The following is a 12500-nucleotide window of genomic DNA, read 5'->3' as shown; positions in this document are numbered from 1 at the left end:
GGAAATGTGCCCTTCTTTTCCTTTTCAGTCTGTGTTGGGAGTTTACTTCTGATTAGCTTGTGTTTTAAGTTGGGTGGCTGTCGGAAGGCCAGCACTGGTGGGGATGGGAATATCTCTTGTATTTTGGTGTAAGTGATATGTGATAATGTTTATGGCGTGTTTAATAAAAATGATTTAAATATATATAAAAGGGATATAATTTTCAAGTAGTTTTTGCTTTTCTAAATTAGGATGATTTCCCCATTCATGATTTTTGTAGTAGACTGATATTATGGTTGTGTATTTTATATCATTATTTATTGGTGATTACACTTTTTATTTGACTGTTGTTGTTGTATTTTATTTTGTTGTACCACAGCTTGAGATCTTGAAGACGTTTGAAATAAGCTAGAAAGCAGGAAGCCAACTGAAAGGTAAATTCCTATGAATGCTTAAAAGACTAAATTCTCATTTTTTTCAATATTTGTCTACTATTTTTTAATAAAGGAGAGGTAAAGATGACGATGAAGATCCAGCACACTCTATTGGCATTGTGCCAGAAAGAAACTAGCATTCTTCATCTGCTGCCATATTTTCTGTTTCTAGGAATTTTATTTCAATTTTTATATTGTTTCCATTTTGCAACCTAAATCAATTTCCATAAAGAAAAAAGAACTTCTCTACCACACATCAATGATCTTATAAACAATTGTAACCCTATACAACACAGTCATGCTGTGCTATAGGAAGAATTGTATTCTGCCTCCCATTGGTCCTATCAGTATGGGGTAAGAAATGACTATGCTGCTTTCTTTCAAAAACCCAAGGGTTCCTTGGGCTATCTTACAGAACAGGTTTTCAACTGCCTCCCCCCTGGCAGGGTCTGGAAGATTGTTATAAGCTGCCTGTGCCAAAGATTAAAGCAACAGCTGCAGACTTCCTTTGATACAAAAAATGTCTTCAGTACTGAACAATGGTCCATAGCTACATCAATTCTCTTTCACTGGTTCCCTTTAGACTGGAGAAAGGACACCAGAAATAATTTTTGAGGAGTTAACAGTTATACTGAAAAGCCACAGCTTCTTCTCCAGCCAAAACTTGGGACAGGGTTTTGACTGGATCGAGGCATACATTCCTAGTACTGCAGTGTCCACTTCAGAGAACCTTCTAGTAAGGGAAAGGCTAAGATTTTATGCAAACCATCAGTCAGCATGATCTCAGATAGCGAAGATACATACCTGTAGCAGATATTCTCCGAGGACAGCAGGCTCATTGTTCTCACATGTGGGTCGACGTCCGCATCGGCCCAGGAATTGGGATTTTCCTAGCAAAATATAAAAATTTTTGCCAGAGTCTTCTGGCACGCATGCACAGACTGATTTCACGCCCATCGCGTGAGCGTTCCTGCTCAGTTTAATCAAAAAGCAAATAATAACAACCACCACCACCAAAGGGGAGGTGGTGAGGTTTGTGAAAACAATCAGCCTCCTGTCCTCGGAGAATACCTGCTTACAGGTATGTATCTTCGCTTTCTCCGAGGACAAGCAGGCTGCTTGTTCTCACATGTGGGGTATCCCTAGTAACCAGGCTCACTCAAAACAATGAACATTGGTCAATTTGGCCTCGCAACAGCGAGGTCATAACATAGATTGACCTAAAACCATAAACAACTAACAGAGTGCAGCCTGGAACATAACCAAAATGGGTCTGGGGGGTGGAGTTGAATTCTATACCCCGAACAGATTCTGCAGCACCGACTGCCCAAACCAACTGTCGCATCGGGTATCCTGCTGGAGACAGTAGTGGCATGTGAATGTGTGGACTGATGACCACGTTGCAGCCTTGCAAATTTCCTCAGTGGAAGCTGACTTTAAGTGCGGCACTGACGCAGCCATGGCTCTAACACTGTGAGCCATGACATGGCCCTACAGAGTCAGCCCGGCTTGGGCGTAAGTGAAGCATATGCAATCTGCTAGCCAATAGGAGATTGTGCGTTTTCCGATGGCGACTCCCCTCCTGTTGAGATCAAAAGAAACAACTGGGCGGACTGTCTAAAGGGCTTTGTCCGCTCCACGTAAAAGGCCAATGCTCTCTTGCAATCCAAGGTGTGAAAACTACTTTCGCCAGGGCGGGTATGAGGAAGGGGAAAGAATGTTGGCAAGACAATTGACTGGTTAAGATGGAACTCCGACACCACCTTTGGCAGGAACTTTGGGTGCGTGCGGACGACTACTCTGTTGTGATGCAACTTGATATAAGGTGCATGCACTACCAAGGCCTGAAGCTCACTGACCCTACGAGCTGAAGTAACAGTCACCAAGAAAACGACCATCCAGGTCAAGTACTTCAGATGGCAGGAACTCAGTGGCTCAAAAGGAGCTCTCATCAGCTGGGTGAGTACGATGTTGAGATCCCATGACACTGGTGGAGGTTTGACAGGGGGCTTTGACAAAAGCAAACCTCTCATGAAGTGAACAACTAAAGGCTGTCCAGAGAAGGGCTTACCCTCTACACGGCGATGATAAGCACTAATTGCACACTTACGGAGCTGACAAATGTAGAAGGTATTCAAGCAGGGTCTGTGTAGGACAAGAAAGAGGATCTAGGGCCTTGCTGTCACACCAGACGGCAAACCTCCTCCATTTGAAAGAGGACACCTCTTCGTGGAATCCTTCCTGGAAGCAAGCAAGACTCGGGAGACACCCTGTGAAAGACCAAAGGAGGCGAATTCTAAGCCCTCAACATCCAGGCCGTGAGAGCCAGAGACTGGAGGTTGGGATGTAGAAGCGACCCCTCGTTATGAGGATTGGAAAACAGTCCAATCTTCACAGTTCTTCGGAGGACAACTCCAGAAGAAGAGGGAACCAAATCTGACGCGGCCAGAAAGGTGCAATCAGGATCATGGTTCCGCAGTCTTGCTTGAGTTTCAGCAAAGTCTTCCCTACTAGAGGTATGGGAGGATACGCATACAGAAGGCCTGTCTCCCAATGCAGGAGAAAGGCACCTGACGCTAGGGGCTTTGTGATTGATCTGAGTGGCAAAAAGATTCACCGAGGGGGTGCCCCACGCTCGGAAGATCTTGCGGACTACGCCCATGTTCAGTGACCACTCGTGAGGTTGAATTATCCTGCTTAACCTGTCGACCAGACTGTTGTTTACGCCTGCCAGATAAGTGGCTTGGAGGAACATGCCATGACGGCAATCCCAAAGCCACATCTGGACAGTTTCCTAACACAGGGGCGAGATCCGGTGCCCCCGTAATTCTTGGTGTAATACATGGCAACCTGATTGTCTGAATTAAAATGATTTGGTTGGATAGCCAATCTCTGAAAGCCTTTAGAGCATTCCAGATCGCTCTTAATTCCAGGAGGTTGATCTGCAGACCTCTTTCCTGAAAGGACCAGGCTCCCTGAGTGTGGAGCCCATCTACATGAGCTCCCCACCCCAGGAGAGATGCATCCGTCAGCACTTTTCATGGCTCAGGAACTTGGAATGGTCGTTCCATGGTCAAACTGGATCGAATCGTCCACCAGTGGAGAGAATTCCGAAAGCCAGTGGACAGTTGGATGACATCCTCTAGACCCCCTGCAGCTTGAAACCACTGGGAAGCTAGGGTCCATTGAGCTGATCTCATATGTGGGCGTGACATGAACTGTGGAGGTCATGTGCCCCAGAAGTCCCAACATCTACCAAGCCGTGACATGGTGAGACGCTCGAACCATGGACACCAGGGACAGAAGATTGTCCGCCCTTGTCTCAGGAAGATAACCTCGAGCGGTCTGAGTGTTCAACAGGGCTCCAATGAATTCCAGTGCTTGAACTGGGGTGAGATGGGACTTGGGGAAATTTATGACGAACCCCAGTAGCTCTAGCACTCGAATAGTCATTCGCATGGACTCCAGAGCACCCTCCTTCGAGGTACTCTTCACCAGCCAATCGTCGAGATAAGGAAACACATGCACTCCCAGTCTGCATAGCGACGCTGCGACTACAGCTAGGCATTTGGTAAACACTCTGGGTGCAGACGCCAGGTCAAAAGGCAGTACACAGTACTGAAAGTGCTGTGTTCCCAGCCAAAATCAAAGATACTTCCTGTGAGTTGGAAGTATCGAGATGTGTGTGTAAGCACCCTTTAAGTCCAGAAAGCATAGCCAATCGTTTTCCTGAATCATGGTTAGAAGGGTGCCTATGGAAACCATCCTGAACTTTTCTCGGACTAGGTCTAGGATGGGACACATCCCCCCTGTTTTCTTTTGCACAAGGCAGTACCTGCAATAGAATCCCAGCCCTTCTTCCCCTGGTGGAACGGGTTCGACTACTTGGGCCTTCAGAAGGGCGGAGAATTCCTCTGCAAGTACCTGTTTGTGCTGGGAACTGTAAGAATGAGTTCCCGGTGGACAATTTGGAGGTTTGGATTCCAGACTGAGGGTGTATCCTGACCGGACTATTTGAAGAACCCACCGGTCGGAGGTTATGAGAGGCCACCTTTGGTGAAAAAATATCAACCTCCCCCCAACAGGCAAATCATCCGGCACAGACACTTTTACTGAGGCTATACTGAACTGGAGCCAGTCAAAAGCCCGTTCCTTGCTTTTGCTGGGGAGCCACAGAGGCCTTAGGCGCATGCTGTTGACAAGAACGAGCGCGCTGGGACTGAGCCTGGACAGGTTGCCGAGAAGCAGGAGTGTACCTACGTCTAGCATAGGAATAGGGAGCACTCCTCTTCCCTCCAAAAAACCACCTAGATGAGGAGGTAGTAGCAGAAGATGCCCGGCAAGAGAGAGAATCCATAGCATCATTGTGCTTCTTGAGCTGGTCAACTAGATCCTCTACTTTCTCACCAAAAAGGTTATCTCCCCGAAAGGAACATCCGCCATCCGCTGCTGGACCGAATGATCCAGGTCAGAGACACGCAGCCAAGAGAGTCTGCATATCACTATACCTTCGGCAGCGATCCTGGATGTTACATCAAAAGTGTCGAACGTACCCCTGGCCAGGAATTTTTGACATGCCTTCTGCTGCCTGACCACCTGGCGAAAAGGCTTGGCCTGCTCCGGAGGGAGTGCATCAACCAAGCTTGACAGTTGCCTCACCAAGTTCCGCAAGTGGATGCTCGTGAACAGCTGGCATGTCTTGATTTTGGCAGCGAGCATAGCGGCCTGATATGCCTTCCTCCTAAAAGAGTCCAAGGTCCTAGATTCTCTGCCTGGGGGCGCCGAGGCATAGTCCCCAATACTCGGCTCTTTTGAGAGCCGAGTCCACCACCATGGAATTGTGAGATAGCTGAGACTTCATCAATCCAGGCTCCCCGTGGATCCGATATTGGGATTCAGTTCTTTTCAGGATCACGGGATTAGACAGAGGGAACGACCAGTTTCGCATAAGGATTTCCTTCAGTACATTATGCAAAGAAGCCATTGCAGCCTCTCTAGGTAGAGAAGGATAATCCAGGACCTCGAGCATCTCAGCCCTGGGCTCATCCTCAACCTCCATATGGAAGGGAATAGCCGCAACCATTTCCCGGACAAAGGAGGTAAAGGATAGACACTCCGGTGGAGAAAGTCTCCTTTCTGGTGGAGGGGAAGGTCCAGAAGGAATCCCATAGGACTCATCAGAAGAAAAGTACCTGGGATCCTCCTCTTCCTCCCACGAACGCTCATCTTCAGTATCGGACAAGGCATCTCTCAGAGTAGTTCGAAACAGAGCCTGCCTCGACACCGAGGAACGATGTCATTGATGGCGGTGCCAAGAAGTCAACACCTGCCTGGACTCCGGTGAAGCTTCCTCCACCAACGTCAAAGGGGAGACATCCTGGGTGGCAGCAGAGACTGATGCCACAGGTGGCACCGAGGTTGGGGACCTCACCACAGGCGAAGGACCAGATACCGCTGCAGCAGATGGTACGGAAGGCGCAAGAACCCCCGACACCGAAGCAGACTGCCGAAGTAACCCTTCCAGGAGCTCTGGAAGCAGGGCCCTGATGTGCTCGTTGTCGGACAAGGCTGCGGGGTCGGTATAGGAGCTGGTGGCAAAATCTGTCGAGACTCGGAAGCAGGTACCAGGCTGCTAGACCGACGCATCGGCACCTCCGAAATAGAGGGAAAGCGATCCTCATTACCTTCGCTCCCAACGTCGATGCGTCCCTCAATGTCGGTACCGATGTCGAAGGACCGGACCGAGCCCCAAAAAGCTTCTCTCGTTGGGCCTCTCGAGACACTTGAGTCCATTTCTTCATGCGAAGACAGACTACAAGCGGCTGGGCTATGGTCGGGCCCAAGGCACTGGATACACCAGACATGGATATCGGTACCCGAGATGGTCCGGTTGCACAGAGTACAACGTTTGAAGCCACTGGGTGTCTTTGACGACATGGAAGGAAAAACGGCTTTGGCGAAATCAAAAGATGCGATCTTGCCTGTTAAAAGAAAAAAAGGGCACGAAAAAAAGGGAACAAGCCAGCCACGTCAAAAAAGAAAGGAAACTTTAAAAGGGCACAAAAAAATAAAGAAAACTATGGGGGAAGGTTTTTTTTTGTTTTTAAAGTAAATTGTACTAAAAAGAAAAGAAAAAAAGGCAAAAGCCTCAAAACGAAATAGACTCTTTCCCAGGCCTGCGAGGAGCGGGGGAAAAAAAAAACTCAACCGCACCTCAACGCAGAAAAAAAATAACTGAGCGGGAATGCTCATGCGACAGGCGGGAAATCGGTCCGCATATGCGCGGTGCACATGTGCCAGAAGACTCTGGCAAAATTTTTTAAATATTTTGCTTGCAAAATGCCGATTCCTGGGCTGACGCGGACGTCGACCCACATGTGAGAACAAGCAGCCTGCTTGTCCTCGGAGAAACTTGGGTTTCCAGCATAATTTAGAATTGCTACAAATTATTAGAAATATCATAAAAGGTTGATCACCAAGAGTATCACAGTCAGTACAGACTCACTAGAGTGTTTGCTGGAAGGAGAAGTGGCTTCTGGCAGCCTCTCCTTAATCAAACTAAACGTGGAATGACTTAAATCAGCCACTCTTCAACTGCACCTAGCATGGCTGGGCTTCCACTGCCTACTCCTATAAAGGAACTGTAGGACTAAATTCCCTTTTTTTTTGGGGGGGGGGGGGGGTGCCACAGTTTAAAACTGGTACATATTTGATGTGGTTACCTAGTTGTATTTGGTTTAATATTGCGACTCTGTTGTATTAACATAACACTTTGTTTTTATAGCACACAATACCTCACAGTTCCTTGTGGGTTGCGTAAAAGAGGCTGGATAAACCAGGAAATACAAGATAGCATTATCAATTAATACATTCATTTCCTTCCCTAATTAATTTAATTCTGCATTAAGCTGTGTGCACTTATGTCCAATATAAATGTTATAACTTTCAAAACCATTGTTAGTGTGCTTACTCTGGGCCAAAGGGACAGGGGTTGTGGGGGAGAGTAGAGCAGTCTTGAATGGATCAGGTTACCAGAAATGTCATGTGTGTGTCACAGTAGTTTCGTTACACGTAATATACACCAATCGATACATTCCAGTTGGAACTGATAGCACTTGCTGCAAATCAAAAGATTTGGTCACGTTCTTACCTCATCAGTACTGGTGCCAGAGGCTAATTTGAGCACATCTTTACATGTCTCCTGGAAACAGGATGCAAGAAACTCTACCAGCTTCAATGGAATTAATGCTTCCTCACTGTTGACTGGGTCTTTCTCACTTATTTTGGCCAAGATAGCGTCTAATAAAGTAATCCTTGAATTAAAAATGCAATTAAAAGGTATCAATATACAAGTCAATAAAACAAGGGGGAAAAAAAGCTCAGCATATCATATTGAATATTATACATCTAATTTTTTCTCTTCTTCTAAACATATCAAAACGTATTGAAAAATTGAACACACTTAAATTTGTAACAGTGTAATTACACAGGCATAGTTTGACAGCTTAACTGGTATTGCCTTTGAAACCTAGTAAAAAAAATATATGGGAAAATTAGGTTCTTACCTTGGTAATTTTCTTTCCTTTAGTCATAGCAGATGAAGCCATTACGTATGGGTTATGTCCATCAACCAGCAGGGGAGATAGAGAGCACTCAAACTTTCACAGTGCCCTCTTGCCCAGCTAGCTCCACTGCCTCTTCAGTATTTGAAGCTTCCAAAGCAGTATGGCAAACCGCAATGGGAATCACAAGAGCTTTCCTCACAGCGAACGATGGCCCATCACAAGGGCATGAACTCATAAAGGACGGAATGCACATCCTCCTGGAGGGAATAAACTCATCCTCCTTATTGTATAAGTGGAGGGGAACACACGCGCCTCCTGGAGGGAATCACACATCCTCCCAACACACTGGAGGGAATGAACTCATCCTCCTATTTATAGAACTGGAGGGGAACACACGCGCCTCCTGGAGGGAATGAACACATCCTCCTAAATTTAAACTGAACATGAATCCTGAAGATTGTTTTCCAACTTCTCCCAAGGAAGGAACTTCAGGAAATTAGAACAGAACCTGAAAAACAGATTCACAGCATACAGACAATCATACAGGGAGGGCTCATGGCTTCATCTGCTATGACTAAAGGAAAGAAAATTACCAAGGTAAGAACCTAATTTTCCCTTCCTTGTCATCAAGCAGATGAAGCCATTACGTATGGGATGTAACAAAGCAATCCCTAGATAGGGTGGGAACAAGCCACACCACGCGCTAGCACTTGTGCACCAAAACGCGCATCCCTCCTGGCAGAGACATCCAGCCTGTAATGTCGGGCAAAGGAGAGCTTAGAAGCCCATGTTGCTGCACTGCATATCTCTTGAAGAGAGAGTGCTCCAGTTTCAGCCCAAGAGGAAGAAATCGCTCTAGTAGAATGTGCCTTAAAGGCTACAGGCGGAACCCTGCCGGCCAGCAGATAAGCTGAAAAGATAGTTTCTTTGAGCCAGCGGGCAATAGTGGCTTTAGACGCTGGAGACCCTCTGCGAGAACCGGATAGCAAAACAAACAGATGATCAGAAGTCCTGAAAGAGTTAGTAACTCGCAGATACTGCAGCAGAGTCCTGCGCACATCCAAAAGGTGCAGCTGCCCAAAAGATTCTGGAAACTCTTCCTCTGAAAAAGAGGGCAAGAAAATAGGCTGGTTTAGGTGAAAGGCTGACACCACCTTAGGCATAAAGGAAGGCACGGTCCGAACCGTGACTCCGGACTCTGAAAATTGCAGAAATGGGTCTCTACAGGACAGCGCCTGGAGCTCTGACACCCGTCTCGCCGAGGTAATGGCCACCAGAAAAACGGCCTTCAGTGTCAAATCTTTCTCCGATGCTCGCCGAAGCGGCTCAAAAGGAGATGCCTGCAGGGTTTTCAAAACTAGCCCCAGGTTCCAAGCTGGACAGGGTGCTCGCACTGGAGGTCGGAGCCGAAGCACCCCTCTAAGAAACCGTGCCACATCTGGGTGAGCAGCCAAAGATACGCCTTCCACCTTACCACGAAGGGAGGCCAACGCTGCCACCTGCACCCGCAGGGAATTATAGGACAAGCCTTTTTGTACACCCTCCTGCAAAAAGTCCAGAATCGGCGAGACAGAAGCCCGCATTGGAACAATGGCTCTGGAAGCACACCAAGACTCAAACAGGCACCAAATCCTGGCATAAGCCACGGAAGTGGACCGCTTGCGGGCTTGCAGGAGAGTGGAAATAACTTTATTGGAATAACCTTTATCCCTCAATTGCGCCCTCTCAATAGCCATGCCGTAAGATCAAAGCGGCCGGCGTCCTCCATGGCTACCGGTCCCTGAGTCAACAGGTTCGGTACCAGAGGTAACGGCAGAGGAGCCTCCAGGAGCATCTGTCGGAGGTCTGCATACCAAGGTCTCCTTGGCGAATCCGGGGCGAAGAGGACCACTTCTCCTGGGTGCAGCCGAATCCGCAAGAGCAGGCGCCCTATCAAGGGCCTTGGGGGAAACACATAAAGTAGACCTGGAGGCCAGGGTTGAGCCAAGGCATCCAACCCCGCCGAGCGACGATCTCTCCATCTGCTGAAGAAGCACGGGACTTTGGTAATGGCACTTGTCGCCATTAGATCCATCACGGGCTTGCCCCATTTGGCACAGATCTGCAGGAAAACTTCGTCTGCCAGATTCCATTCTGCTGGATCGATCTGATGCCTGCTCAGATAATCGGCCTGCACATTGCTCTGACCTGCAATATGAGCTGCCGACAGACACTGAAGATGCAGCTCGGCCCAGTGGCAAATCAGTTTGGCCTGCGCGGCTAGTGCTCTGCACCTTGTTCCGCCTTGTCGATTTATATAGGCCACCGTTGTCGTGTTGTCCGACATCACTCTGACAGCCAATCCTTCCAGGGTCACTTGAAAGGCCAGAAGCGCCTGAAACACCGCTTTCAACTCTAGGCGGTTGATGGACCACTCCGACTCCTCGGGTGTCCATAGACCCTGGGCATGCTTCCCCTGGCAGTGTGCGCCCCAGCCCTTCAGGCTGGCATCTGTTACCACTTGGCACCAAATGGGGAGCGTCAGCGGCATTCCTCGCCGCAGCATGCTGTCCGAGAGCCACCACTCCATGCTGAGACGGGCCGCAGGGAGCCAAGTAAGTCTGCATTGGTAATCCTGAGAAATAGGAGACCATCTCCGGAGTAGGGAATACTGTAGAGGTCTCAGGTGCACTCTCGCCCAGGGTACCACTTCCATCGTGGCTGTCATCGATCCCAGCAGCTGGACAATGTCCCAAGCTCGCGGGCGGGGCATCCTCAGGAGCAGACGGACCTGATTCTGAAGCTTGCACCGCCTTGGCTCGGGTAGGAACACATAGCCCGAGACTGTGTCGAACCTGGCCCCCAAAACCTCTAGAGATTGTGAAGGGGACAGGTGACTTTTGGCCATATTGACGACCCAGCCTAGAGATTGCAGTACTGAGACCACTCTGGCTGTAGCTTGTAAGCTCTCTGTTGCAAAATCTGCTCTGATGAGCCAGTCGTCTAGGTACGGGTGAACCCTGATACCTTCTCGCCTGAGAAAAGCAGCTACTACCACCATTACCTTCGAAAAGGTTCGGGGAGCTGTGGCGAGGCCAAAAGGCAAGGCCCTGAACTGGAAATGTTTTCCCAACACCGCAAACCTCAGAAACTTCTGGTGCGGGGGCCAAATCGGTATGTGCAAGTAAGCTTCTTTCAGGTCTAGAGACGTGAGAAACTCTCCTGGCTGAACCACCGCAATGACGGAGCGCAGGGATTCCATGTGGAAATGCCGCACTGTCAGGGACTTGTTCACTTCTTTTAAGTCCAGAATAGGGCGAAAGGACCCACCTTTTCGCGGCACCACAAAGTAGATGGAGTATCGGCCGCAGCCTTGCTCGGCGGGAGGCACCGGGGTCACTGCCCCTAACTGAATCAGACCTTGTAAAGTCTCCTCCACCGCCGCCCGTATAACGGCAGAACCGCATCGGGACTCCACAAACACGTCTCTTACTGGGGCGTTGAATTCTATTCTGTATCCATCTCTGATCAGGTCCAGAACCCACTGATCTGAGGAAATCTTGGCCCACTCCTCGACAAAGAGGGAAAGCCTTCCTCCAATGACAGGCATCGAGGAGAGGGCCGGCGCACCTTCATTGAGAGGGTCGCCCCTGAACTCCTGGTCTTGAGCCACCGGTTGCGGAACGCTTGTCCGAGCGAAAGGAGTTCCTCTGCTGACCACGGGCACGTGAAGTGAACCCAGCAGAACGTCCCGGGCGGTACCTTCTAGCTTCACAGAAGCGAGGTCTGTACGAGGAGTTGACCGCCTGGCCCTTAGAGGAAGGCCTCTGCCTATCTTCGGGCAAGCGCTGGGGTTTTGGATCACCCAGGCCTTTCACAATTTTCTCTAACTCCTCACCAAATAGGAGAAGTCCTTGAAAAGGCAACTTCACCAACCTTTGCTTAGAGGCCATGTCCGCTGCCCAGTGTCGTAGCCACAGACGACGGCGAGCCGCCACTGCTACTGCCATTTGTTTAGCCGAAGCTCTGACAAGGTCATAAAGGGCATCAGCCAGAAAGGAAAAGGCCACCTCCATCCGCGGAGCCACATCCAAGAAGGGCTCCGCTCCATCTCCGGGCTGAGCCACTGCCTGTTGCAGCCAAGCTAGGCAGGCTCTCACAGCATAACAGCTGCATGCAGACGCCCGAACAGTGAGACCTGCAATTTCAAAGGACCGTTACAACACTGTTTCCAGCCTACGGTCTTGACCATCCTTCAGGGCAACACCTCCTTCAACAGGGAGGGTAGTTCTCTTTGTCACCGCAGTGACTAGGGCATCCACTGTAGGCATTTGAAAACGAGCCATATGTCCCTCACACAGAGGGTATAACTGCCCCATACCCCTGGAAACTCTCAAAGGTCCCTCGGGGTCAGCCCACTGAGCCGAAACAAGCTCTAGGATGGAGTCATGCAAAGGGAATGCCCGAGCAGCTTTCTTGGTACTAGCCATCCTGGGATTACCCGAGGAGGCCATGCCACTGTCAGGATCTTCAATCGAGAGGG

The 12500-nt window shown here is 49.2% G+C and overlaps 1 protein-coding gene across 2 annotated transcripts in view; it reads right to left on the bottom strand.

The window, feature by feature from the left end:
• The window catches only part of ATXN10 (ataxin 10), a 699884-nt gene that overhangs the window by 209507 nt on the left and 477877 nt on the right, over window positions 1-12500 (bottom strand). For both annotated transcript variants that reach the window (XM_030213944.1, XM_030213945.1), the window contains exon 7: window positions 7564-7726. In XM_030213944.1, coding sequence (XP_030069804.1) covers window positions 7564-7726 — 163 coding nt within the window. The remainder of the gene's footprint in view (window positions 1-7563; window positions 7727-12500) is intronic.

This window comes from Microcaecilia unicolor, chromosome 9, assembly GCF_901765095.1.
Source record: "Microcaecilia unicolor chromosome 9, aMicUni1.1, whole genome shotgun sequence".
In the NCBI taxonomy this organism is placed as follows: Eukaryota; Metazoa; Chordata; class Amphibia; order Gymnophiona; family Siphonopidae; genus Microcaecilia; species Microcaecilia unicolor.
This window is presented reverse-complemented; position numbering and strand designations above follow the sequence as displayed.